Consider the following 23,400-nt stretch of genomic DNA (forward strand, 5'->3'; position numbering starts at 1 on the left):
GATTGAAAGCTCGCTGTACTTTTCAAGAAAAACATACTTTTCTGTCTGTGCTTTTTTTTTTAAACAAGATCCTTTTTAGGATCAAAATTCCTTATATAACCATCAAACTTTCCAATATCTCTAGTCCAGAGCCACTTGTATTTTCATCTTCAAAGAAATCTACTTCTGTCTGTGCCTCATTGTTGCAGGGTCCTAGGGTCATGTTTTGGCCTCCCATGAGAATTTCACTGCTAGGCTGTGGCATATCAGTATTACAGTATCCACATTTTCCCCAATTTCTTTATTTCATTTCACAGAAACTAATGGGGCTCCTACTCCAGCCAGTATGGCACCCCTGTACATTTGTCATCGCTCAGCCACTGAAGATTCACTGAGTTCACACTCCTGACTAACAGTAACTCAAAAGTGTGCATGTTGATGGTTACAGAAAATGGAGACTCGGGCTTTGAGTTAATTAACTTTGCCTTAGTTCAGTTAGATTTTTTCCTGCATTGACTCAGATAAAAATTGAGTGAAAAATACATTTAGAATAGTATTATGTTTGAAATGTATGAAATGCAAAATAACAAGGGTTGATTGTCTATTTTTGCTTCATGGTAGTTTTGAAAATAAGTGGTTATTTATAAAGTGCACAAAAGGTGGAACTGATAGATTCATCAAGATTCAGCTGATAATGGCGAGCAGTTCTAGTGCCTTCAATGCGCTTTTGTTTTGGTGCATCTGTGGTTCATTAGGAAGGCACCAATTCAATGGCTAAATGGAAGAGACTCAGTGTTTAGGGCAAGAATTGTGGGGAGAAGAGGATTTAGTTTCCAGGACCCTTCCAGGCACACTACCTACCTAACACCTTGAAGTAGGCACCAATGTAGAAGCTCCAAGTCAGGATTTTAAAAAATGATGGGAAAAGCCCGCTAGATATCATGAGGTAGGAATTGGTAAGAAACCTGTATGATACAACCCCAGCAAGAAGTTTTTCTTTAGTTATGTACGTATAAGTACTACTTTTGATTTTCTTCTTCTATCAGTAAGGATTTTCAAAATTCTCTACAAGCAAACATGGAATACTCTTTTGATCCACAAAGCAAATTTGTATCTGCCTGCAAGGTCAAAACAGAATCTTGGGCTGGGGAGATAGCCTGGTGGTCTAAGTGCTCACCTGGCAAGCACAAGGACCAGGGTTTGATCCATGGTACCACATGCTGTGCCAGCCCCAGAACCCCAGGTATGCTGGGCTGGCCACCAAAACCAGGTGTGGTGGTGCATGCCTATAATCCCAGTGCAGGGTAGGCTGAGACAGGAGGATCACTATGAGTCTAAGCTGCATAGTGAGACCCTGTATCAAATAAATAAATAAATAAAAGATTTTTAAAAAGAGAAAAAAAAAATCCTGTTACACTCAGCATGGTACTCCAAGGATCTCAGGACATCCCTACCATGCCTCCCTAAGCAGAACATCACTCAGGTTGCCCTTCCAATGTATGCTAACATGAGGAGGAAACTGAGTCCTTCAGCTCCCCAAAGCCTGAGGTTCTGAACCTCCTGTGCTGCTGTGCTCATTCCCTTAGAACAAGGACCCTGGAAAACAAGGTGTCTGCATCACTCCCAGGAATAGCCACCGGCTCATCCTTAGCAATGGGACAACATGGAGCAGTAGTGGGGAGACCGCACTAGGGAGGCAGAAGTGACGTACCATGATCTTGGCAATGCAGTCCTCTGTGGTCTCTGCTGATTCACACTCAATTTTCCCTCCACTGTTAACACTCCACTCATCACACTTGAGCCTCTCATGGTGGCTCAGTGCACACCACTTGAGGGTCTTGGATTCTTCCAGTGAGGTTTCTGGACCTGTGATGCAAGAAAAAGAATGAAAGTTTGGAAGTGAGGCCTCTGGTGTTGTCAATGCTATTAACTACCTTCATGTAAATAATAGGATTTGTCAGCAAGAAACAAACAGATTCTATTTAGAGAATTCATCATCTTAGGAAGCAAAATCAATACACCATCTCTTGGTTGGTTTCTGTTATGGTTTAAAACTAGAAGTCCCCCGAGACCTTCATACAGTCATAGGTAGGGGAATTTTGGAGGTGGCCTGACCTGTGGTGTGTGACGCAGTGACTGACTTACAGTGCAACATTAGAATTAAGGGTGTAAATGCTTCCTGCTCTAGGCAGGTGGTCTGGATCAAAAAAGAAAGATGGCTGGTGTGGTCATCGCTTGTTGCTTGCTGCTTTTGCTGTCTTCTGCTTACCATGAATCATTTCTCCTCTGCAATGTCTGTCTGTCTTGCCTCTCTGCCTTGGAGCCAGCTGACTATGGACAGAAACTTCTACAAACTGTGGGCTGAACTAAGCCTTTCTTTTAACTTGGGATCTCAGATATTTTGTCTCAGCAATGAGAAAAGTGACTAAGACAGTTTGTTTTCATTTACACTCAACATTTTTCTTCTGAGAAGTCAACTATCTTCTCCAGCTTCTGTGTATTCTATGGTTTCTGGCTGATATTTTCATTCTTTGTTTTCAAATAGAACTTAATTCCCTGGTATGTTCATATGTCTGTGTCCATTGCTTGAAGAACATGAGCTCCAACAGGGCCATGTCTGACCTGTCCACCAGAGAACTCTGCTCAAGTGCCGCTAGCACATGGTCAGTGTACCTAATGTCTGAGGGAAAAGTAGATACCTGCTCCTCTTTCAGACTCAGTCCTGAGTCACTTCCTGTGGGCAGCTTTGCCTCAACCCCCAGGCCAGGGCCTGTTTTTCTGTTTTTCACTTTCATAGGACCATGGTTTTGTATTATTTTCACTCATAAGCAAATCTCTCATTTTATAACTGATGACTCAGGAGTAAGAATGCTCACCAGACACTTGTCTTCTCCCTGGCCTGAAAGTTCCTGGATAGCAGAATTTAGCATGTTCAGCTCCTGGCAGAGTTTATGGCTAGATGGTCAACGTGTGCCCAGTGATTAAACTAGCCAGCAGGCAGAACGCCAGTGATCCAATAAAATTCAGTATTGGAAACGAGCTATGTAGAACTCCAGCTCCTGCTTCATCATGGCACATGTTGGTCACAGTACAGGCTAGAGATGTGCAATCTTGAGACACACCTTTTCATTTTACTTATTCTGTGCCAGGTTAATTGGTTTCACAGTTACCTGATCCTGAAGGGCAATCTCAATTTTCCTTATGCAAGGAAACTAACAAAAGCATCAACCCAAGTCACTGAAAATATTAGTGTCCTTTAAAGCCCTTGTGATACCCAGACCATGTCATCATGACTACTGCCTCTTAGCATCAGTCTAATACTGAGTTCATGGACAGGAAAGAATAAAAGACATGACAAGAGGCTTTCAAGTCCCTGGAAAAAGTGGGTCACTGATCCTGGCCCTGAACAGTTCCCCCCTGCGCACCACTCCTGAGGTCATCTAGTCCTTCCTGAATACTTACATATGCCTTCCCGTAGATTCCGAACAGCAGTGACATACTGATAGCCCAGGTACAGCCTATAGTCCATCCTGGGAGGGATCCTTAGAAACCCTTGCGCAGAGTCCTTAAACAGCAGGTTCTTCCCATGAGGAGAGCTGAACAGGTGGAATTCTTTTGATTTGTCATTGCCAAAATGTTCCTATTCACAGTAAAATAGAAAAATCAGCGGCAACAGAGAGCAAGAGAGGCTGAAAACGGGGGCTGAAGAGAAAAAAGTACCCCAGAAAAAACAAAGTGAAAAACCGTGAGAAATTTCAAGATGCCAAGAGAAAAGGCAGCAGAGGGCAATGATGCTGTCCTCCACCTGTTACCTCCTCTGCTCAGCGCCTTCCCGGGACCACACCATACTCCCTTCCCTGAGTGAGTTTCTGGGCCTATCTTCCTGAATGGCTAAAAGATCACTGAGAACAAAAAATTTGTTTGACAACAAATTTCATTGACAGTTTGGCGTGATTATATGGTTGTGCTTCAGTTCTCTAGAGGCAGACTGGGGCACTGGACGAGGGGAAGTTAGTTCAGCCCCACATCCCACCATGGTAGGGGAGCCAAGACGGCAGTAGGCACAGCTCCCTGTCAAGTAGGGTGGGAGACCTTGGCAGAGAGTTGTTCTCTAGGTGGGAAGAACATCATCCAAGCCTCCATGGAAGTGATGGTATTGTCCCTGACATGAAGGCCTGGTTCAAATGGAAAGAAATAGAATAACATGAAAGGACATGCCACTGGCCAGGGCATGTGCTCTCTTCACAAGGTGAAGAATGAGGGATGCCAATGCCAGAGACAGCTCCTAACTGCTCTGGAACCCAGCGTCTGGGGCTTCTAGAATGGTTAATGATTTGTAGCAGGATTTCTACTGTGTCTTGACCACACAACTATACCTAGAATGGCCAAAAGGCAAAGATTGAAACCCCTAAATCCAAGCAGGAGAGGAGCACAGCAGGTCGGGTACCTGAGCCTGGCTGAGGAGCTCCCAGATCAAGTCCTCCTTGCCGTCCACACTCCGAGCCACGACAGCGTGAGAAGGAACCTTGGCCAGATGGCACTGTGCGTACTCATCCACCGGCCTCCGGGTATTGTCCAGGCAGAGCAGCTCATACTGATCCCTGTCAGCTTTTTCAGGCAGAACCTCTGGGGAAGGAAGGACCAGACGAGGGTGCTACACGCAGAGCCACTAGCTGCCATGACCCCTTCCCACCCTCCCGATCCTATTAATGACAGGAAGCATGAGCTGCAAGGCCTACAAGGATCTCTGCGAGCCAGGAAACGTGCAGGAAAGTGACCCTGCAGGCAGCTGAAGGCACTGAGGCTTCCAAGGCCAAGTGCGGCCATGACTGCCCCCCATTCACAAGTCCTATCAGTGGGATCGTTGAGGCCGGGGTGAGCCAGACCAGCCTTCAGGCCTCTGCTAGGCAACACTGCCCCCGAGGCAGAGGCTTTGTGTCACCAGGCTGAATGATGCAGAGAGGCCCTGTATGCTTATGTCATACGACTGAACATGAGAAGCAGTGAAGACAAGGTAGAAGACGTGTGTACCATTTAGGGCAGACTTACCAGACCCTTCCCCCATCACTTACCGAATATGGTTAAGTGCTTGATGAAGGCGACGTCCCCATTACCATCCTTCAGACACCTGTGCAAAAGGAGCATGTTAGGGCTTCTGCAGGGCAGCCTTTCTCCTGGACTTGGGAGTCCTGACCACACTGTCCAGCCCCTGAACAAAGGCAGAGGCTCAGGGGGCCTGTGGAGCACCACGGGGTGCTGACATCCAGGCGCCACCGCAATGTGAAATGAACTCATAGGAAAGGGAGATGTCCAACTTTGTACTCCAGAGCAGCAAGAAGAAATTGCAGGTATTTTAGTGTAAAAGACGTTTTAAGTTGTTGTTATAGAAGACTCTATAATGGTGCTTCCTCTCCTGAGGCTAGGCGTGTGCCATTGGCTAGCTATAAAACCTTAACTGCGGTAAGGAGAGAGCAAGAATGAAGCCACAGGAGCAAGCAATCTGGATAGAGGCAGTGCGGAGAGGCAAGAGAGGGGCCGATGCACTGTGTGTGTGACACCGCTGTCCAGCACTGAACAGAGGGCCAGGACCCGGGGGTCATGGCTACTTTTTCAGTCCAGTGGTAGGAGATGCTAGTCATACCTGAGGGCTCTGAGGAGAGAAAATGAGTGTCCAGAGAGGGGCTTGATCATCAGGGTCAGATGGACAGCAACCAGGCTGCCCTGATCTCAGGAGCCCCAGCCAGTGGACTTCCAGGGAATGGATCAGGTCTCCCTGATGCCCTCCCTCAAAGGCAGGCCAGGCTCTGCTCATTCAGGCCCACTGAAAGACTCCCAACCTGAGTACCTGTAGCAATTTGGCCACCTTGGAGCAGCAGATAGTCTTACTCACTTGAAGGCACCTGCATAGCCGAAGTGTGGTTGAAGGGAGGAGCAGCCACACCCTGGACACAGTTGACACAGTTGAGGGAATTCTGCTGCATCAGCACAGGGGACACAGCTGCCCGAGAAGAAACTGGCCACCGCTGTTCAACACAGAGAAATGGGCCATAAGAGTGGGCAGGGCTGGCTACACCCAGTAACATCCTGCTGCCCAAGCTCCTTAGGGAACAGGAGGAGACCAAAATAAAACCAGCAAACCCAGCCCCAGGTCAGCCTTACTTGTGCTAGCTCATCAAGATCCAGGGGTTTCAAATAGGAACAAATTAACTCCCACTCCATTACTATCCAAGCAAGGAAAGAGATCTGTGCGTCCCACCAGCCAAGGCTTGCCTCAGGCCTCTATCATCAAACTACCCCTGCCCACAGAGCTTATGCTGTCAAAGGTTAGGACAGAGAGATCCCCTCTAGAACCCATGCTCTGGCGATGGGACAGCCATCTACGGGGTGCAGGCCAGGCCTGTGGCCAGCAGATGGCCACTAAGCAACCTCCAGCACAATGAGTCACATATACCATAGGCAGGAGCTCTGGGAAATAGGAGGGCCCTGTGACCACGCTCCTGCTACACCCTCCACTAGCCCTTCAGCCCTGTTCTCCTCTCCTATGGATGGCTTCTGCTGGTGTGGGGCATCTCAGTATAAAAAACTGCCACCTCCCTGATGTACCAGCCCTCACCCAATGACAGCTGGTGCTATAGATCTGCCAGTTTCAAACTGGTTAGCTCCCTTTCCTAGCCCGGAGTTCACCCAACATGTCCAGTTAATCTTGGCCACATGACTCCAACATAGTCCATGTAGCCATCTATAGTAGAGATTCCAGCTTACCTTTCTCAAGAGGTTTACGTGGCTCAGGTAAGCTACAGAAAAGTAAGCCGATGGGGACGATCCACCCAGCGGACCTGCCAAGGCCTGTATGGCAGGACTTCTTGCCTTGGAGTTCATTCAGCTGGAAGTTAGTGCCCTTCTTCACCACCGCAACAGCATAGTAGAAGGTCTGTGGATCTGCAGAGAGACAGCATGAGTGGCAGGAAGACCCTACACAGAGAAGACTGCACAGAGAAACATTGTTTGTCACTACTGGGCTCTGGAGGAAAGGGGGTCTCCGAGGCCACTCATGTAGGGTTAGCAGAATCAGAAACAGCTTCCTAGGCTTGCAGAGGAAATAAAAGTTGAAGGCACATTTGCAATGGAGTTTTCCCTAGGCAAACAAAGAAGTCCCCATGCACATGTATGTCCAGTGTTTTGCTTGCCCTGGCCCTTCAGTGTGTTTGACCATATCTATTGCCCAGGGCCATCAGCAAACTGGAACTGTGGCCACAAGCGCTGGCATTCCCCACCTCCCCCTGTGTATTTTCTGTTCCCTGGAACAGGGATAGCCAGATTGACCTCAGAAGATTTCAGGGTCCCTTTGCACATCCAGAGTGGTAGTCTGTTGTACATGGCATCTGTGGTTCCAGGGAGCTTCCAGGGACCCTGGAAACCTCCTAGATCTAATGGCAGCTCAAAGGTCATGGAGACCTTGACTTGTGCCTCTACCGAAAGATGAAAGGCACTAGTGTCTAACATCAAATATCTGCTAGCAAAACACAAAACTCAGTGTCTAGTAGGAGACAAGGTCTAAAAGCCCTTCATAGGTCTCCAGGGAGAACTTACTCTCTTGTGTTCCATAGTACTCTGCCACTACAGGCTTCAGGTTTTTGGGAGCCAAGCCTGCCTCATGCACCAAACCCGCATCCACTGTCACAGCATCTGCTTCATTTGCCTGAAAGAGAAGAGACCAGATCTCAGGGAAGCCCTCATGTCTGAGGATGCCCACCTGAACCTGGACCACCAGGGAATGGCTATCAAGGCTCCATGGATTTAAAGTTGGAAGAACCCTTAGTTTGACCAGACCATACACAACACTGTTGCCTTCAGTTGACTCTCCCATGAAAGGGCATTTTGGCACCATGTTTCTACCCTTCCTGTACTGTTCCTCTTTGCCCTGGTCAGGAGTTCAGCTCCTGGCCCAAACTCCTATGTAGATTAGTGCTAGGTGGTTCTAAAGCGTCAACCCAGCAGGCCTGGGGAGCTGCATCCCAGACCTGCAGGCATGGGTGAGGATCGCAGCCGAGGGCTCTTCTACCTCTTTCCAATCCCGGGATGACCGGCATTCAGAGACACCCCTTACGCTGAGACTTCCTGTGAGGTCTTCCTCATATGAGGACCTTTCTCTGAGGGAAGATGGAAACTTTAAAGCCTCTTGTCTCAACCCTGATTCAATACACAATACTCTTCCTGTCCAGAGCTCCTAACATTGCAGGAGACTTGATTATTCAGAGACTGCGCTTTCTCTGAGTTTCGCTTCTTGGATGTACTAAGGCTGAGTGATAAAAGCATGGATTGTTCCTTCCAGTTTTGCTCACTATTAGTGTAGTTGTCTACTCTGATGCCAAACAGCTCATACCTGATGCCAAACCTCTCTATCTCAGCTCTGCTTTATAAGAGACAAAACTGAGACAAAAAAGAATTAATTCACTTTCTTAGGCCATGTATCTATCTAGTAAGGCAGGGAGCTAGGGTTTGAGATCAGTCAGCCTAGGCTTACTTCAGGGGTTTTGTTTTTTTACATTGTGCTACTATAAAACCTCATTTTTAAATCAATGAATCACTTGAAGTATTATAAATGCCTTCCTATTAAGCATATAGTTTATTTTCTCTTTGCCTGAATGCTTAAAGTGAGCCAAACTATTGTGAATATTCTCAAGAACATGTTTTTTCTCCTTTTTTTTGCTTCTTTTAACAAAATGATTTTTCAAGAAGCTTTTGCCAATTCTCTGTTAGTACAGAACTATGAATAGTTAACAGTTCTTATTGATCAAATTATGAGACAAAACTACAGCTCTTTGATCTTTATCAGTTTATAGGAAAGTAATGAGGAAAATATTTCTTTCTTTTTCTTTTTTCTTTTTAGATTGTCTTACTATGTCATTCACACTGGCCTTGGACTCGAAATACTCCTGCTTCAGCCTCCCAAGTAGCTGGGATTATGGACATGCACCAGGAAAACTGGCTTCGACAAAGCATTTCTAAGTGAAATAAAATACCAATGCAAGCCAAACTATCTTTGCCTAGTTGAAATTTTTTAACAATTAGGTTGGGCTTTTTGTTTTTGTATTATAATAAAACATTATGAAAACAAAATGTAACCATTTTAACGTAAAATTTAACCATTGTAAGTATACATGAAATTACTTATTAAGTGTAACATAAATTTTATGATCAAGTGTACACATTAGTGACTAAGAACATTCATATAGTCCTATAACCATCACCACTGCCCAACTCTAGAGATTAATATTCCCAAGCTGAGACTATCAGTTAAACCATCACTGACCATCTCTTCCCATCCCTGAGCAATGATACTTCCTGTTGTTATGAATTTGACTTCCGGGCACCTCCCATAAGTGGAACCTTATAATATCTGCTATGGTGTATGTCATGTTTTCTTTCTTTTTCACAACTTTTCTCTTCCTTTTCTTTCTTTCTTTTTCAATACTGGGGATTGAACCCAAGGAATTTATACTGAGATACATCCTTAGTACTTTTTTAGTGTTTAAAACAGGATCTCACTAATCTGCTAAATTTCCCAGGCTAGATTTGAATTCAGAATCCCCCAGCCTTAGCCTCCCAGAGTGCTGGGATTACAGATTTGCACCATCATGTCTGGTTACATGTTTTCAAGGTTCATCCACAATGCGTCATGTATCAGAATTTCATATACTTTAAGGCCCCAAATCATCCGTGGTATGTATATGCCACATTCTGTTTATCTATGCACACATCCATGGACAGTTGGATTGTAAAAACATTTCTTCTTTTTGGGTTAGGGTTAAAGCCAGGACTTCACACATTTAGGCAAACCCTTTAACACTTAGCAAGATCCTCTCAGCCCATAAAAACATATTTTTAAAATGACAAAATATGTCCAAAAGTGTTTAAATGGTGATATATTTACTTTCAGTATCATAAATATTTAGGAGACAGACCAGGCCCTTCTGTTTCATAACAACTAGACTCCAGACAGGAACTCCGTCTTTGTTTAGTCCTGCAGATACCTACCTTCCCTACCTCACTCCTTACACCACTGAATAAAAATGAGTGAGCAGGCAAGAGCTTTGCCCAGTGCAGAGGGACTGGTGAGAGCGTCACTTGGGCATTCTTGGCTGGAACACAGCAGCTGCACAGGAGTCACTAAAGCCTGTGGGGCTCAGGGAGCCTGGGAGCATAGGCTTTTTTTTTTTTTATTTTTTTTTATGGTGTGTGTGTGCGTGTGTGTGTGTGTGTGTGTGTGTGGCCAGCTCAGCCCACCAGGGGGCAGGGCTGGCTGGCATGTGGTGCTGGGGGATTGAACCGCGGTCCCTGTGCTTTGCTAAGCTTGTTCTAAGTAGGTGCTTTACACCACTGAGCCATCTCACCAGCCCGAGCATAGGCTTGAGAGAGGGGTTCAGGGTACCCAGTGCTAGCACAGCTGCATTCCTAGCACAGGGACTCTGCACTAGTGACAGCACGAGCTTGCAAGTCCAGATGGCCAAACCCATGATGGGAGCGGAAGCAGTGGGCTACAGCGGCGCTGGGCTAGGGACGCAGCAAGAGGAAGGAAGAAGACTCAACTGGCCAACTCTGATTTCCTGAGCTAGGCCAGGCTGCAGCTGGCTGTCCACCTCTTCACCTCTTCTGTCCCACCCGTTTCTTCCTGCTTGCTTTGTACTAACAATTGGAGAACTTTCCACACACGGCAAGTCAATCTAAAAAACTGCATCGAGGGATTTAACCATACTCCAGCATGGCCTCTAGCAGCAGAAGGCTGTGTGCCTTGAACAACCCCGGCCACCTCTGCATGTGCTGGCTGAGAAAGCTCAGCACTGCCAGGAAGCTTTACTACTGCTTCCAGCCAACACACAACCAGTGGTTAGCCCTGACCTCCCTTTCTAAAAACAATTACTAAAAAGGACTCGCAGTTGTGAATACATTTCTCTTGCAACTGAGAAGCATCCCTTATAAGGACCCAAGAGCCACTCCTTTGAAATACAATCATCAGAAAGGATAAGGCTTCATCTCCCCATTGCTGCTGAGTATAGCAGCCTAAAGTGGATAACTGTCATTTAGCAGTCACGGCAGCCCCCTCATGATCACGCTGACTAACCTTTAGCACTTTTGCAATTCCCTGACCCTACTGAGTCCCAGCTCTCTTTCTCCCTAATTCTCCTTTGAAAAACACTCAAGTTACCTCTGCACACATCAGAATGGAGCTCAGCTCTTTTGCTTATAGTTAGTACCTACTGAATAAAATCTATTTTACACACTCCAACTAATATCTGGCTATATTTATCTCTGACACCTTCCATTACCCCAGCTTTCATCTTGCAGCCTACGAGAGTCTGGCTGAATCCAGTCTCAGGCCCTTTGCACACACTGTTGCTTGCTTTCTGGTATTTTTACCCTTTCTTCTTTGCAAGGTCCAACCCAAGACTCATGTCAAATCTCAGGATCACTGCTTCCTTCTCAAAGAGATTGTCCCTGTCCACACAGGTCCAAGCATGGTGCTCAGTGAGTCCTTGTCAGAACACTCTGCTCTTCTCCTTCCTTGTGCATCCCACACTGAGGAGCTATTTACTCATTGTGTGTTTTTCTCTCCTTCTCTAGGTTGTGAGTCCATGCAGGGTGTGTTTAATTCACCACTTCAGCCCCATGACCTAGTATAGATCAGACACACAGGAACAATACTGAAAGAGTAAAGAGTACTTTTGTAGTCCTAGCAACAAAGGGATCAGTCAGCATCTGTAATCATGACATCATTCTTCTTCCACTCATCACTCATCTTCTTCCTAGTGATCTACCAAGAACTCCCAGCAGGCCAGGGTTGTAGCTTGAGCAGTAGAGCACTTGCTCAATATGTGTAAGGCCTGGGTTCAATCCCCAGCACAGCCCCACAGCCCCAGAAAGCTGTCAAATAAGGCTATAGAGACATTCCTTATCTAATGCCCATGTTACTTTCTTATGACTAGGTCATTAAATGAATTGGTTGATAAATGAGGAATTGTATATAATACGTGATTGCAACATTCAGAACAAAGAAACAGTGGAAGGAGACTGCAACTTGATGACTTTGCTTTCATTTGCATAACTCTTACACACAATACTGTGATATATATGAACATCACATTTATGTGAACATAAATCTATAGTGCTGTAGAGTACAATCAGCAAAAATTACTCTACCACAGAAGAAGCTACCCTAAGGCTGCACCGCTGCTCACATTTTTGCATCTTAAGTCTGAATGAGGGGATAAATCTGAGCAGTGGGTCATCAGTCCCAACAGTCATTAAGATGAGTAGGTCACTATATGAGGAACACCTATGTAATTTTGATAATAGGCTAGTAGATACTCTTGTTTTTCCTCTGAGTTCACAGAGCTTAGTTCCTCAAGATAGTCACCTTTCAGACTACAGGCACTTTTGCTGTATGCACACATCAAAGACGACCTCTCAGATTTCCATTTTGAAAGTGACTTAAATAGCAGTGAGAGTTGACTGCCTCCTGCATCAGCCTCTCACCTGTGAGCAAAGAATCTTCTCAACATGACCAGAGAAGGAGAACGTGTGGACTTCCTTCTACTTCCGTATAGGCTGCTGTGACTTACCGCAATGCTCTTGATGCAATCGAGGTGGGAGTTCTTCTTCACACAAATGACACGGGGACCATCTGCTGGGAGGACTTTTTTCATGCTGTCACGGAAACTGGCGCATTTGCTGGCCTCGTGATCTAACACAGCACACCATCTCACGGTTTTCTCAGGGACAGCCAGACACAGCCCTAGTGGAGAGAAGCCAGAGGTGTAAGGGATGCACTCTCTGTGCCAGTGGAGATACAGTGCCACCCTCTGAAGGTCTTCGATGGCTGAAGGCTTTCTGTCCTGTCTTCACTAACTCCATGGACACTGCAGGACACAGCTCCACCGCATCCTGATCCATATTCCCTGTGCTCCCTCACTGTCCTGAGCTCAGTGTGCTCAACAGCATTTTCAGACACGTTGGTGTGTCCCGAGTGTGGTGTGCAGGGCCAGAAAGCCAGCAGGTAGGAATCACCAACTTTTAGAGATGGCGGAGCTGGACTCACAAAATGGTGCTGTTTTGCCCACAGTCATCCCGCTCCTTAGCAGCCAGGCCAGGCTCCTCTGAGCCCATGTCTCCAGCCCCTCAGTCTGCCATCCGAGACGGCTCGGAGGAAGGTCACTGTCTCTGCCCTTCCTTGGCCAGTAGTTGCACATAACTAAATGAAAAGATCACAAATTCGCCTGTGACGCGTGGCTCCCATCCTCTGGTTAGAAATAACTGCCAATTCCCTGTATCCAATAGTCTTTCCTCCTTCTCCACCCGACTCACTTCGACTGCCATTGAGGGAGAAAGCCAAAGCCCATCAGGTGTCTGTGAAAATCCCTGTGGCTGAAAACTATGAGTGGGAGGTTCACAAAGCACAAAGCAAGAGAGGTGAGGCCAGCTGTTATTCAGGATAAGTAAGAAAGGATCGTGAAGGATTGACCACCCCTGCTCTCTCCTGTATGCCCACTCAGCCCAGTGGAAAATCACAGGCAGCACCACAATCAGTGGCTCCAAGACCACCCCTTCAGACCCTCCTCTGAATCAGCGCTCCCAAGTTCTACAGCCAAACACGTGTCCTCAGTCATGCGGCACCTTGCACAGCCCTATGAGCTGCCCTGAGATGAGTAATTGGGAGCCTTCTTTGAAGAGGCTTATAGTTTTCAGTGAAATCAAGTAACTATGGAAAGCTCCTTCAGTGTGGCAAACGCCCTATGAGTGGCAGGCAGCCGCAGTGCAAACATGGCCCAATGGCCTTGGGCAGGTCACTCCACCAGTCAGCAGCCCCACTCAGGCCCCCAGCTCAAGGTAACCACCCACCGCGGGGCCTGAAAACCCCGTGATCTTGCTTACCCTCCCAACCTCCCAGACAGGTGCTGGCATTGTGGGCCAGGATTCGGACCCACAAACTCGGGCTTTGTATTTCAGAACCATGCAATGGCTCTGACCCCTTAGTAGGGCATCAGCAGCTCACAGGCGCTGCTGGGGCTTCTGACTATGAACTGGGGCAGTCAGGTCTAGGGAAGTGTTTGCCACACCAATGAGTGTGAACTGTCTGAAGAGGCAGCAGCAAAGGGTTTGAGTAAACTGCAGTTAGAAGTGCGCTGACTTATTGCTCCATTGCTGCGGGGGTCCCTGGGCTGAGGAGGAGCAGGAAACACGCGCAGGAGTTGGCCAGAGGCTCAAGCAGGAGCCCCAGAGGCACAAGAGCAGAGCCACTTCTGGGACTGATGCAGAAGGTGGGAAGGGCGTGGCGAGGAAGAGCAAAAGAAATGCACCGCTTTTGTAGCCTCCAGGGTAGAGGATTCCCCACCGGCCGGCGGCTCGCGTCCTCCTCCACGCCCACACTCACCCAGGGCGGCGCAGGCCAGCAGGGAGCTCGCGGCGAACTTCATCCTCCCTCCCTGTGCGGCAAGGAGCGGCGAGAACAGACCGACCGCTTCTGCGCCGCGGGCCTGTGCTGCGCGCACCTATATCCCTGGCCAAGGCCAGCCCGGCTCAATCTTTGCCCTCTTTTGTTTGAGCAGCTATTGCCTAATAGCCCCTCATCCATCCCCCTTCCCTTTTCACCCCGTTGATGATCACCTCATTTCCTGAGTTGTGTGACAAACCCGTGAACGGAATCCAGCACAAAAATACTGGCTGGAAGGGAACGAAAGCAGAATCCATTCTTTGTTCTCGCTGCTCGCTCGGTGCCAGGAGCCGGGCTAGAGCAGACCGAGCGGCGATGACTCTGCTCGGAACACGGGGCTGCCCGAGCTGGCAAGAGGCGAGAGGGGGACTCGAGACAGAGAGGAAGCACTTTAGTCCCCAAAGTGGAAACTATGCCTGGCAGGCAAAACCCTGCCTGAGGGTACATATAGAAGAAAGTTGGGCTGAAGGTTACAGAAAGTGGACCGCGTACCCTTTGCTCCTGCCCTGGTGCTCCCGGAAATTCTGGTCCTGGAGCCTCAGAGGATGACTGCGGTGGAGCGGCGCTCGCTCCAGCCCCACCCCCACCCCTCTCTGGCTCTTGAGCTGGACACCTTCCTATGGGAAGATAACCGGGGCCAGGGACCCTTGCTGGAGACGCAGAACAAAGCTTTGCGTGAGTACAAAGCACAGCCCAGGGAAGATGTGGCCTGCATCAGAGCTGTAGAGTCGCTCTGTCTGCCTGTAGCCAAGCAGCCTGCCTTGTGCTTTGACTCACATCAGGATCACAACACATACTGCGTCTTCTATTGCTGTATTTTAAGTAAAAGTTATGTTCCTTTCAGTCATGAGCAAGGACTAAAATTATACAAAAGAATGCGATAAAAATGAGCCACACTCATTTTTAAATGTCCTTCTGTTCATTCTGCCTTATGTACAATAAATAGATCTCTGGACACAATTTATATTCAAGGAACATGTCAAGGTTCCTCAAGTGAAGCCTAAATCCAGACTGCAGAGAGTTGTCAAGATACTGTTAGGATTTTCAAAGATTACATTTTATCCAGTCTAATCAGATGATCACGGATTCTGCCTCGTATCTTAACTGACCAAATCTTACTCCAGGCCTAGCTGACACGCTAACTGGGTTGCTTCACTTTTGTTTCCTTGTCTTTGTACTATCTGCATTGTCCTCTCATTGCAGTTTCTTTGCCAGAATATTCCACTTAAGGCACTTGAATATCTTGTGAGAGTTGGAGAGTTAAAGCCAGATTTCCTAATCTGCCTATCCACTGATCTAAGCATAGGCAATCCGCACAATGTGGAAAGAAAAAACTGCCAAGACAAAAGAGAAGGCCAGGATGCCACAACCATCCAGCACCCCCTTCCAATCCATTTCACTGTGAAGTGATCCCCGAATTCTCTTAGGGTACCTCAAAGGCATGCTACATTGGCTGCTTCCTCTGGTCTACCTACAGACCCAGCAGGGGAGACAGGACCAATCAACCCCAAGTCAAGTATGAGAGAATGATGATTTGTTATTAATGTTCTGTAATAACAATGGATAAAATGGGAAGGTAGGCTATATCCTCCCACATCTCAAAAGATCATCCCACTTTCACAAGGGATTCAGCAGGGACGATGGTAAATACCTGCCTCACTAATGAGGAAGGGGCCGCTGCTGCCCCATTCTACTGCCTCTGGCCCCTCTCAGGGATCCTTGTGTGTGAGTCATGGGAAAATAAGATGCCTGGTGGAAGAGCAGATTACTACTGCCACCCTGCAGCAGGCACGGGGGACTAAATCCGTGTAGAGACCTTGAGGTAAGGATATAAAGACGGCAGGGAATCCACCAGCAAGGCTGGCTAGGAAGGCACGCAGCAGTGCAAGGTGCATATTCAGCAGACGCCTTGTCAGGACCTGCAATGAGCTGGCCCAGTCTGCCAGAAGGGGAAGGGGTGGGGAAGAAAGGAGATCTGGGAAGGAGAGTTGTCAAATGTCAAGCTCAAACCCAGGAAAGCACCCAGTGCAGGGCATGGAAAGCACAGGGACGATGAACTTCCTTCCCCTGACCTCTCCCACCCTCACAGAGTGATCCTTCTCATGGCTACACCTCCAGCAGCAGCAGGTCCACCACCTAGCCAGGGACCTGCAGCAGAGAGCAGCCTATGGCAGGGCTGAACCCTCTCCACCGCCAGCCAGCTTTGGGCCCTGCTCTTGTTGGGCTACTGTAAGGTCAAGTCCAGGACAGGTGCTAAGAAGGAGTGCACATCCTCATGGGAGATGGGGAAAGCACCTGTGAGACATGGAAGGCAGAAGCTGTCACACCGTCCTTCAGAGGGAAAGACAGGGACCAGGCCAGCTCTGGAGGCATAAAAAATCCTCGTTCTATGAAATACTTATGCCCGTATATATCTACTGGGATGGGGGGAGGGGAGAACTTAAAACATAGTGCTCCACATCTTCAATGGCCCATGACACTTGGACCTATGTCCTGATTTATGTGTTTAATTCTACAACAGAGACCCTCTGGACACTCATTGTCCCTCTCATGCAACCTAATCTGAGACCTGATCTTCCCTGACTGCTTCCCACAGACCTTTGACACTTACAAGAATCCCCCACCTTGCAGATGAGATATTGTTATGGTGTGTGTGTCTTGTTGTCACCCCAAAGCCTCATGTAGTCATGGGGTGGCTTCTAGATTTTGTGATTAATTCATGATCCAGTGCTGAGATTATGGGGGTTAGTGCTACACCCACAGATAGCCTGAAGGCAATATACGGAAGAGAGAGAAGCCTGCTCTCAGCCTCTGCTCTTTTGTTTTGCTGGTTTTCACTGCTATGAACTGCTGCCCTCTGCCACGTGCCACTCTGCCTTGGAGCCAGCTGAGTATGGACTGAAACCTCAACAAACTGAGCTAAGTAAGCCTTTCCTTCCTTAATTTTGGGCACTGAGTATTTTGTCCCAGCAATGAGAGAAAAGTAACTGAGACAGATACTGAAACTGAGGAACAGAAAAGATAATACCTTATCAAAGGTCAGCTGCAAACCTGACCTGGATGCACACACAGGCAATCTGGCCCTGGGCTGCACCTATCTACCAGGGACACTGCTTTTCTCAGGAACCAAAGGGTTCATAGAAGCCCACACAGAAGGGAACAGACATAGATTGTCAGCTTTGCCACTTCTCCACAGTCATGCAGGCTGTGCCAGTGATGGGACTGGTCAGTCAGGACTTTGCTCAGAGACTGGCTATATCGTATTCAGCCAGAAGGAATTCATTTTTGATTCCCATGCATGTGCCAGGCACTGTTCTGAGGCATGATCTTGTGATCTTAACCAAAAGCCCCATGTGATGGAATCAGCCTTGTTTTCCACCACATCAATCCTTTTGATAGAAGAGTGGTGGCTTCTTCTTTACTGAGCTTTGAAAGTGGAAGTCAAATCTCTAAATCCCAGTCCTCTGCAGACCACATTAGCCTTCTTGATATGCATGTTCTCTTTCTTTAGAGAGGACCAGGGAGAAGGAGAGAGGGAAGGCATGTGAGAGCAAAAGAGAAGGAAGTGGAAAAGGTTTGAGAGAAGGATTAAGGGACTTCCAGTCCCAGACCAACCCATGCATGACCCACATTTCCTACCACAAACAACAAAACCCTTAAGTTCTACTACAGGGTTGGTCCTCTTATAGAAAAAGAGATGGAATTTGTGTGTACGTGCAGAGGAAACTTGGGGAAGCTGCCCAGAAGTGGGTGGGCAGGAAGGCAGTGGGCCTCTGTACCAATATTTGCTGTTTCCAAATGTTGCCCAATTTATACAAAAGCAGAGCAAACAAAGAACCTCAGTCTGCTTCATGCAGTCCCCGCTTCCCCTCCCCTACATTGTCCTCTGCCTGACACCAGAGCTTTCCCTGAAATCCTGATTCTGGGTTACTGTTCGGAGGGAGTGAGCTGGCAGCCTGAAAACCCGTAAGGGCAGCTACCCTGCAGGTCCACCGGCGTAGAGTTTGTGGAGTACTGTATGTCCTGCGGGTGGGAAGCAGGGAATCCCCTTAGGATAATGTCAGGCACTTTGGAATGACACATGACTCCCCCACACCCCTAGAAGTCCTTGGATAATGGAAGATTCTCAAACCTCCCATTCTTCCACAACAGAATCCATAAAAATATACTCCTCATGTAGAATAACAGTTCATAGCCAAGTGAAATGAATTTTATTACACAAGTAAGAACTACACTGATCTTGTACATAGTCCTCAGGGAATATAAAAGTAGGAACATTTCCTAACGCTTTGAGCACACTGCATATTTGGAAAATAAAAATCAACAAAGACATTGTGACCGACATAAAAAATATTTTGTTAACACAAATAAAAAAAGATGCAAAAAATTAGCAAATGGAATCCAAAAGACCTCCTGATTACCCAGTTGGGTTTATTACAGGAATGCAAATTACCTTTTGAGATAACGTACCTATCAGAGTAATTGATTGCATTGCTAGAGGGTAAGAATATCATTTGATAAAATTCAAATCCATTCATAGAAAGCCTCTTTTTTATGCTCCTTAAGTACACAAAGAATATTTGTAGATAATAAAAACATACATAAATCATCCTTCATGGTGAAATGTAGAATGAAGCTTTCTCTTTGAATTCAAGAACAATATTAGTTAACATTAGAACTGGAGGTCCTCTTCAGTCCCACCAGGCAGGGAAAACAAGTAGTAAATAAAAGAAAAAAGAATAAACAAATAAAACTCACTTTTGCAAATGGTAGAATTACATATGTAGAGAATCTAAAGTAATGATTTTATTTTACTTAAGAAATAAGAGTTAGTTGGGGGCTGAGGAGATAGATCAGTAGAACAGGTACTTCCCTGGCAAGTGCAAGGCTCTGAGTTCAATCCCTAGTTCCGCCAGAAAAAAAAAAAAGAGTTAGTAATAGTAGGTTCATGCTTGGAGTGCCTGTCATTCTGGTCTTCTGAATATGTGCTGCTTGTCATGACATGCCAGTTGCTGCTGTGCTGTCTCTTGGGTAGATGACTGTTTAAAAAGGAAGGAGGTGGTGAATGAAGGCAGGAGACAGGAAAAGGAGTGTTGCGGGACTGTCCTGCTACAATGCTGCATAGGGTTAGATTTCTGGATTTATGTGTAAATATATATAATTCTTTATTCCTATTTTTTAAAATATATTTTAATTTAAATTTTTTTCATGATATTCTGTAGAGACTTAAAGTTTAACATATCAATATTTTATGAAAAATACCTATTCCATGTTATGCCTAAGATGTTTGATATTCAGACAGATAGTGAGGTTAAGCTCAACAGCCTAGGTTATATGGTAATATAACAATAAGCTTCTCTTCTGGAGGGTTAACAACCTAAGTTTGCAGACCAAAAATTAGAAAAAAAGGAGGGCTGGAAGGAAAGCCAACATTTTGGACCTAGCCTTCCAAGGTCAATTAAGACTTGGGACATATGAGAACTTGTGCTGTAACATCATGTAACTCAGTTGTGCCCCAAATTTTCTGATCAAGGAGATTATGGGGCCAAAGAGGAAAGTGATTGGTGATGTAAAGGGTGCCTAAGGAGAGTCACATGGAAAGAAAACATTCTCTCAGGCTTTCACAGAGAACACATTGGCCAAACAATGGCCGTGACTCATCCACATGGCTGACACTGACAAAGGATCTACAATCAGAGGTGTAGGGTCTCAGGATAAATCTTCAGGAGATTTGACTGACCTTATCAGATCCAAAAGCTACAATTCTTGTTGCATAGGTCTTGCTTTATCTTGGTCTTAACCATCCAGCAGAAAAGTATAAAAACGAAGTATAAGAAGTAAAGCCATGTTGTTTTGTTGAGCTGTAGGGGACTCATGTCAACAACTTCTGACACTGCCAGTCAAGCGGAAGACCCAATACTATTATGGACTACTGGACTATGTTGAAATATTTTGCTGAATTCACACACCTATGATATTTATTTATTTATTTATTTTTTATTTTTTTTTAATTTCATATTCTTTATGGTGGACAGTCATCACTTGCCCCAACAGCCATCTGAAGCCCATAGTCCAGGTTATTAAAAATCATAAAGTTGTACAAGTGTTCTCTTCCTTTCCAGAAACCGTGTTCCTTTTCTCTCCATGAAACAGGGCTGTCTGCAAAGCCTTGCACTGACAACGTGATCCACGGGGCTAACTTTGGTTAATCAAAGTAGTGGCACAGCTGTTCCAGGAGAACACAGATCTTCTCTGGGAGTATGAAACCAGTGACTGTACACAAACAAGCCTTTGTCACCACTGTGCTTGGCTGGGGACAGCAACAGGTTGATATGAAGTTATTAGGCTCATTATTTAGGTTCACATCGCAGAAGATGGCGCCAAGCCAGTCGAAGAGCTCTGGAGCACTGCAGGACCCCTCCAGCTCTCCGTGGAGCTCGCTGCTCCGCAGCTCCAGGCACTGCAGATTTCTCAGTGTGCTCATTGCCACTCTGGGATGCCGCTCTTGAATCTGGTACTTGGAAAAGTATGACATCAGCGTCGACTCTTCTGTACCTGTCTGATGCCAAGCCAAAAGAAAATCAAATTTCAATGGCTTCTTTTCTTTCAAGCACCAAGATACTCTTTCATACTTCTTGGAATCCAGGTTAAGGGATAAATCCATCAAATCAATGGGAACAATAAATTTCATAATTTTCCTGCCAGAATACTGAGATGGACGACCTTGAAGTCCAGTTTCTTCATAAGTGTCTTTATCCAGTGATAAAATTAATTTCCCATTTGGTAGTAGTGCAACAGTGTTATCTTCATCAATTTTTGTATTGTATCTCAGTGCACAGCATGAACCTTTCTTCACAAAGGTGTTGTTGAATTCACATGTAATTAACTCATGAAAGGGTAGGTTCTTCACAAAGTAATAGGGTCCCATGTCCATGACCAGGCTTTTCAGTTCTTTTGATAGTAACCCACATTCCGGAATCAAGAAAGAAACCTTGTAATTGTGATAGTGCATCTCCACGAGATGCCGGTGGCATGACTTGTCGTGGCCGAAGTTGGACTTCTCGCAGACTAGTAAGTGCCGGGGCATCTCTCGCAGTCTGCGCAGCGTGGCCATGCCTGTGGTGATTTCGTGTCCACCTATGATATTTAAATGATGGAACTAAACAAAAAAGGAGATACAGTTGAATGACCATTTTGTATTTGTGTATTCACAATGGTTAGGATAGATATATAGCTATACTCTCTTAATTCAATGAATAGAGGGCTTTGTTCTAATAGTGTTTGTAAATAGGATAACATGTCTGCATCTTGTACAACAAATAACCACTAGGAAGATAGTATGCAATGTGTTAATTATTGGAACTGTCCTACCAATTTGTTTTGAAACTATCTCACTGCTATTTATTTCTCAATAAAATTATGGGGAAAAAATGAAATAAGAGTTAGATGTTGCCAGGTGTGGTACTCCTTGTAATCCCAGCACCCTGGCATGCCCAGGCAGTAGGGTCATAAATTTGAGCCCACCTGGACAGCTTAGCAACTTAGTGAGATCTTGTCTCAAAATAAAATATAAGAACTTGGAATGTAGCTCTACATAAAGGCCGTGGATTCAACTTTCAGTACCACAAGAAAAGAAAGAGAGAGAGAGAGAGAGAGAGAGAGAGAGAGAGAGAGAGAGAGAGAAAAGGAGTTGGATGCAAAGTAAATATACAATAACCAGTTATACTTATCCATACAAAATAAAAATAAAGATCATTGAAAATTTTATCTAAAATACTTGAGAAAAACAAATATTTAAAAATAAGCCTAGGGCCAGGGAGATGGCTCAGTAAAATAAGTGCTTCCCTGGCAAGTGCAAGGGCCTGAGTTCAATCCCTGTTAATAAGCCTAAAGGCCTGTCTGATAGTTCAGTGGACTAAAGTGCCTGCTTAGGCAGACACAGGGTCCTGGGTTCAATCCCCACCGTGCTGGGCCAGCCCCACCCCCAGGGCACACTGACACAGTGATTGAGACTGGGCGTGGTGGCTCACGTCTGTAATCCCAGTGCTTGGGAGGCTGGAAACAGGAGGATCACTACAAGTCTGATCTATATAGTGAGACCCTGTAGACCTGTTGACTTGTAGACCCTGTCCTAAATACAGAAAAAAAAAAAAAAAAAAACTAAGTCTAGCAAAGGATATCTAAAACTTTTATGCATCAAACTACAAAATGTTATTGATATTAAAAGAAGCCTAAATACATCAAAAACTATAGTATACCCTCAACATAGAAAGAGGCAACATTTGTAACAATCTGAGTTCTCCCCAAATCAATTTATAGATTCAGTGTATCCCTAAGTCCCCCCAAAGTGTTTTATAGTTTTTGTGTAAATTAACAATATAATTATGAAGTTTATATGAAAATGCAAAATGTCTTAGACATACCTTTAGTCAATTCTGCATGGCAAGGCAAACTAAGATTTAATTTTTATAACCTTGTTTGTTCAACTCTGGGCAAGAGCGCTGTAGTACAATTGTCAGTTTTGTTGAATTCAGGTGTTGATTCTGCATGAAATTATCTAAGTGTGTTCTTTTTTTTTTTTTTTTTTTTTTTTGCGGAACTGGGGATTGAACTCAGGTCCTTGCGCTTGCCAGGGAAGCACTTATTCCACTGGGCCATCTCCCTGGCCCTTTAAGTGTGTTCTTTAATGGTATCTGACACCACTACTATTATTAGACTAACAGCATAAAATGAAAACTACATAAGTGAACCGTACATTTGGATATGTATGGATATGCACATGTATACCCACAAATAGACACACACTCCATTCTTATGCCTATTTTCCACACAGAAAGTAATAACTTCTGACAAGTGATGGTTTAAAAGCCTTTTCAGATACTTCCCTTTCTCCTCTTGGTTTTCCACATATCTACAAAAATTTTCAAACACAC

General features: G+C 45.7%; 1 protein-coding gene and 1 pseudogene across 1 annotated transcript in view; both read right to left on the minus strand.

Annotated features, from left to right (window-relative positions):
• LOC101561572 (serotransferrin) overlaps nucleotides 1-14,515 on the minus strand; it is a 32,465-nt gene extending 17,950 nt beyond the window's left edge. Inside the window, exons 1-9 of the mRNA XM_004625212.2 lie at nucleotides 14,408-14,515; nucleotides 12,600-12,772; nucleotides 7,570-7,678; nucleotides 6,742-6,918; nucleotides 5,870-6,002; nucleotides 5,052-5,107; nucleotides 4,427-4,605; nucleotides 3,442-3,619; nucleotides 1,691-1,845 (exon numbers count right to left, since the gene is read on the minus strand). Of these exons, the coding sequence (XP_004625269.1) occupies nucleotides 1,691-1,845; nucleotides 3,442-3,619; nucleotides 4,427-4,605; nucleotides 5,052-5,107; nucleotides 5,870-6,002; nucleotides 6,742-6,918; nucleotides 7,570-7,678; nucleotides 12,600-12,772; nucleotides 14,408-14,450 (1,203 nt within the window). The 5' untranslated portion in view covers nucleotides 14,451-14,515. The remainder of the gene's footprint in view (nucleotides 1-1,690; nucleotides 1,846-3,441; nucleotides 3,620-4,426; nucleotides 4,606-5,051; nucleotides 5,108-5,869; nucleotides 6,003-6,741; nucleotides 6,919-7,569; nucleotides 7,679-12,599; nucleotides 12,773-14,407) is intronic.
• Nucleotides 14,516-20,489: 5,974 nt separating this feature from the next.
• Nucleotides 20,490-21,594, minus strand: LOC101574702 (annotated as a pseudogene).
• Between the last annotated feature and the right edge of the window lie 1,806 nt (nucleotides 21,595-23,400).

The sequence above is a fragment of the Octodon degus genome, unplaced genomic scaffold, assembly GCF_000260255.1.
Source record: "Octodon degus isolate 3935 unplaced genomic scaffold, OctDeg1.0 scaffold00008, whole genome shotgun sequence".
Classification (NCBI taxonomy): domain Eukaryota; kingdom Metazoa; phylum Chordata; class Mammalia; order Rodentia; family Octodontidae; genus Octodon; species Octodon degus.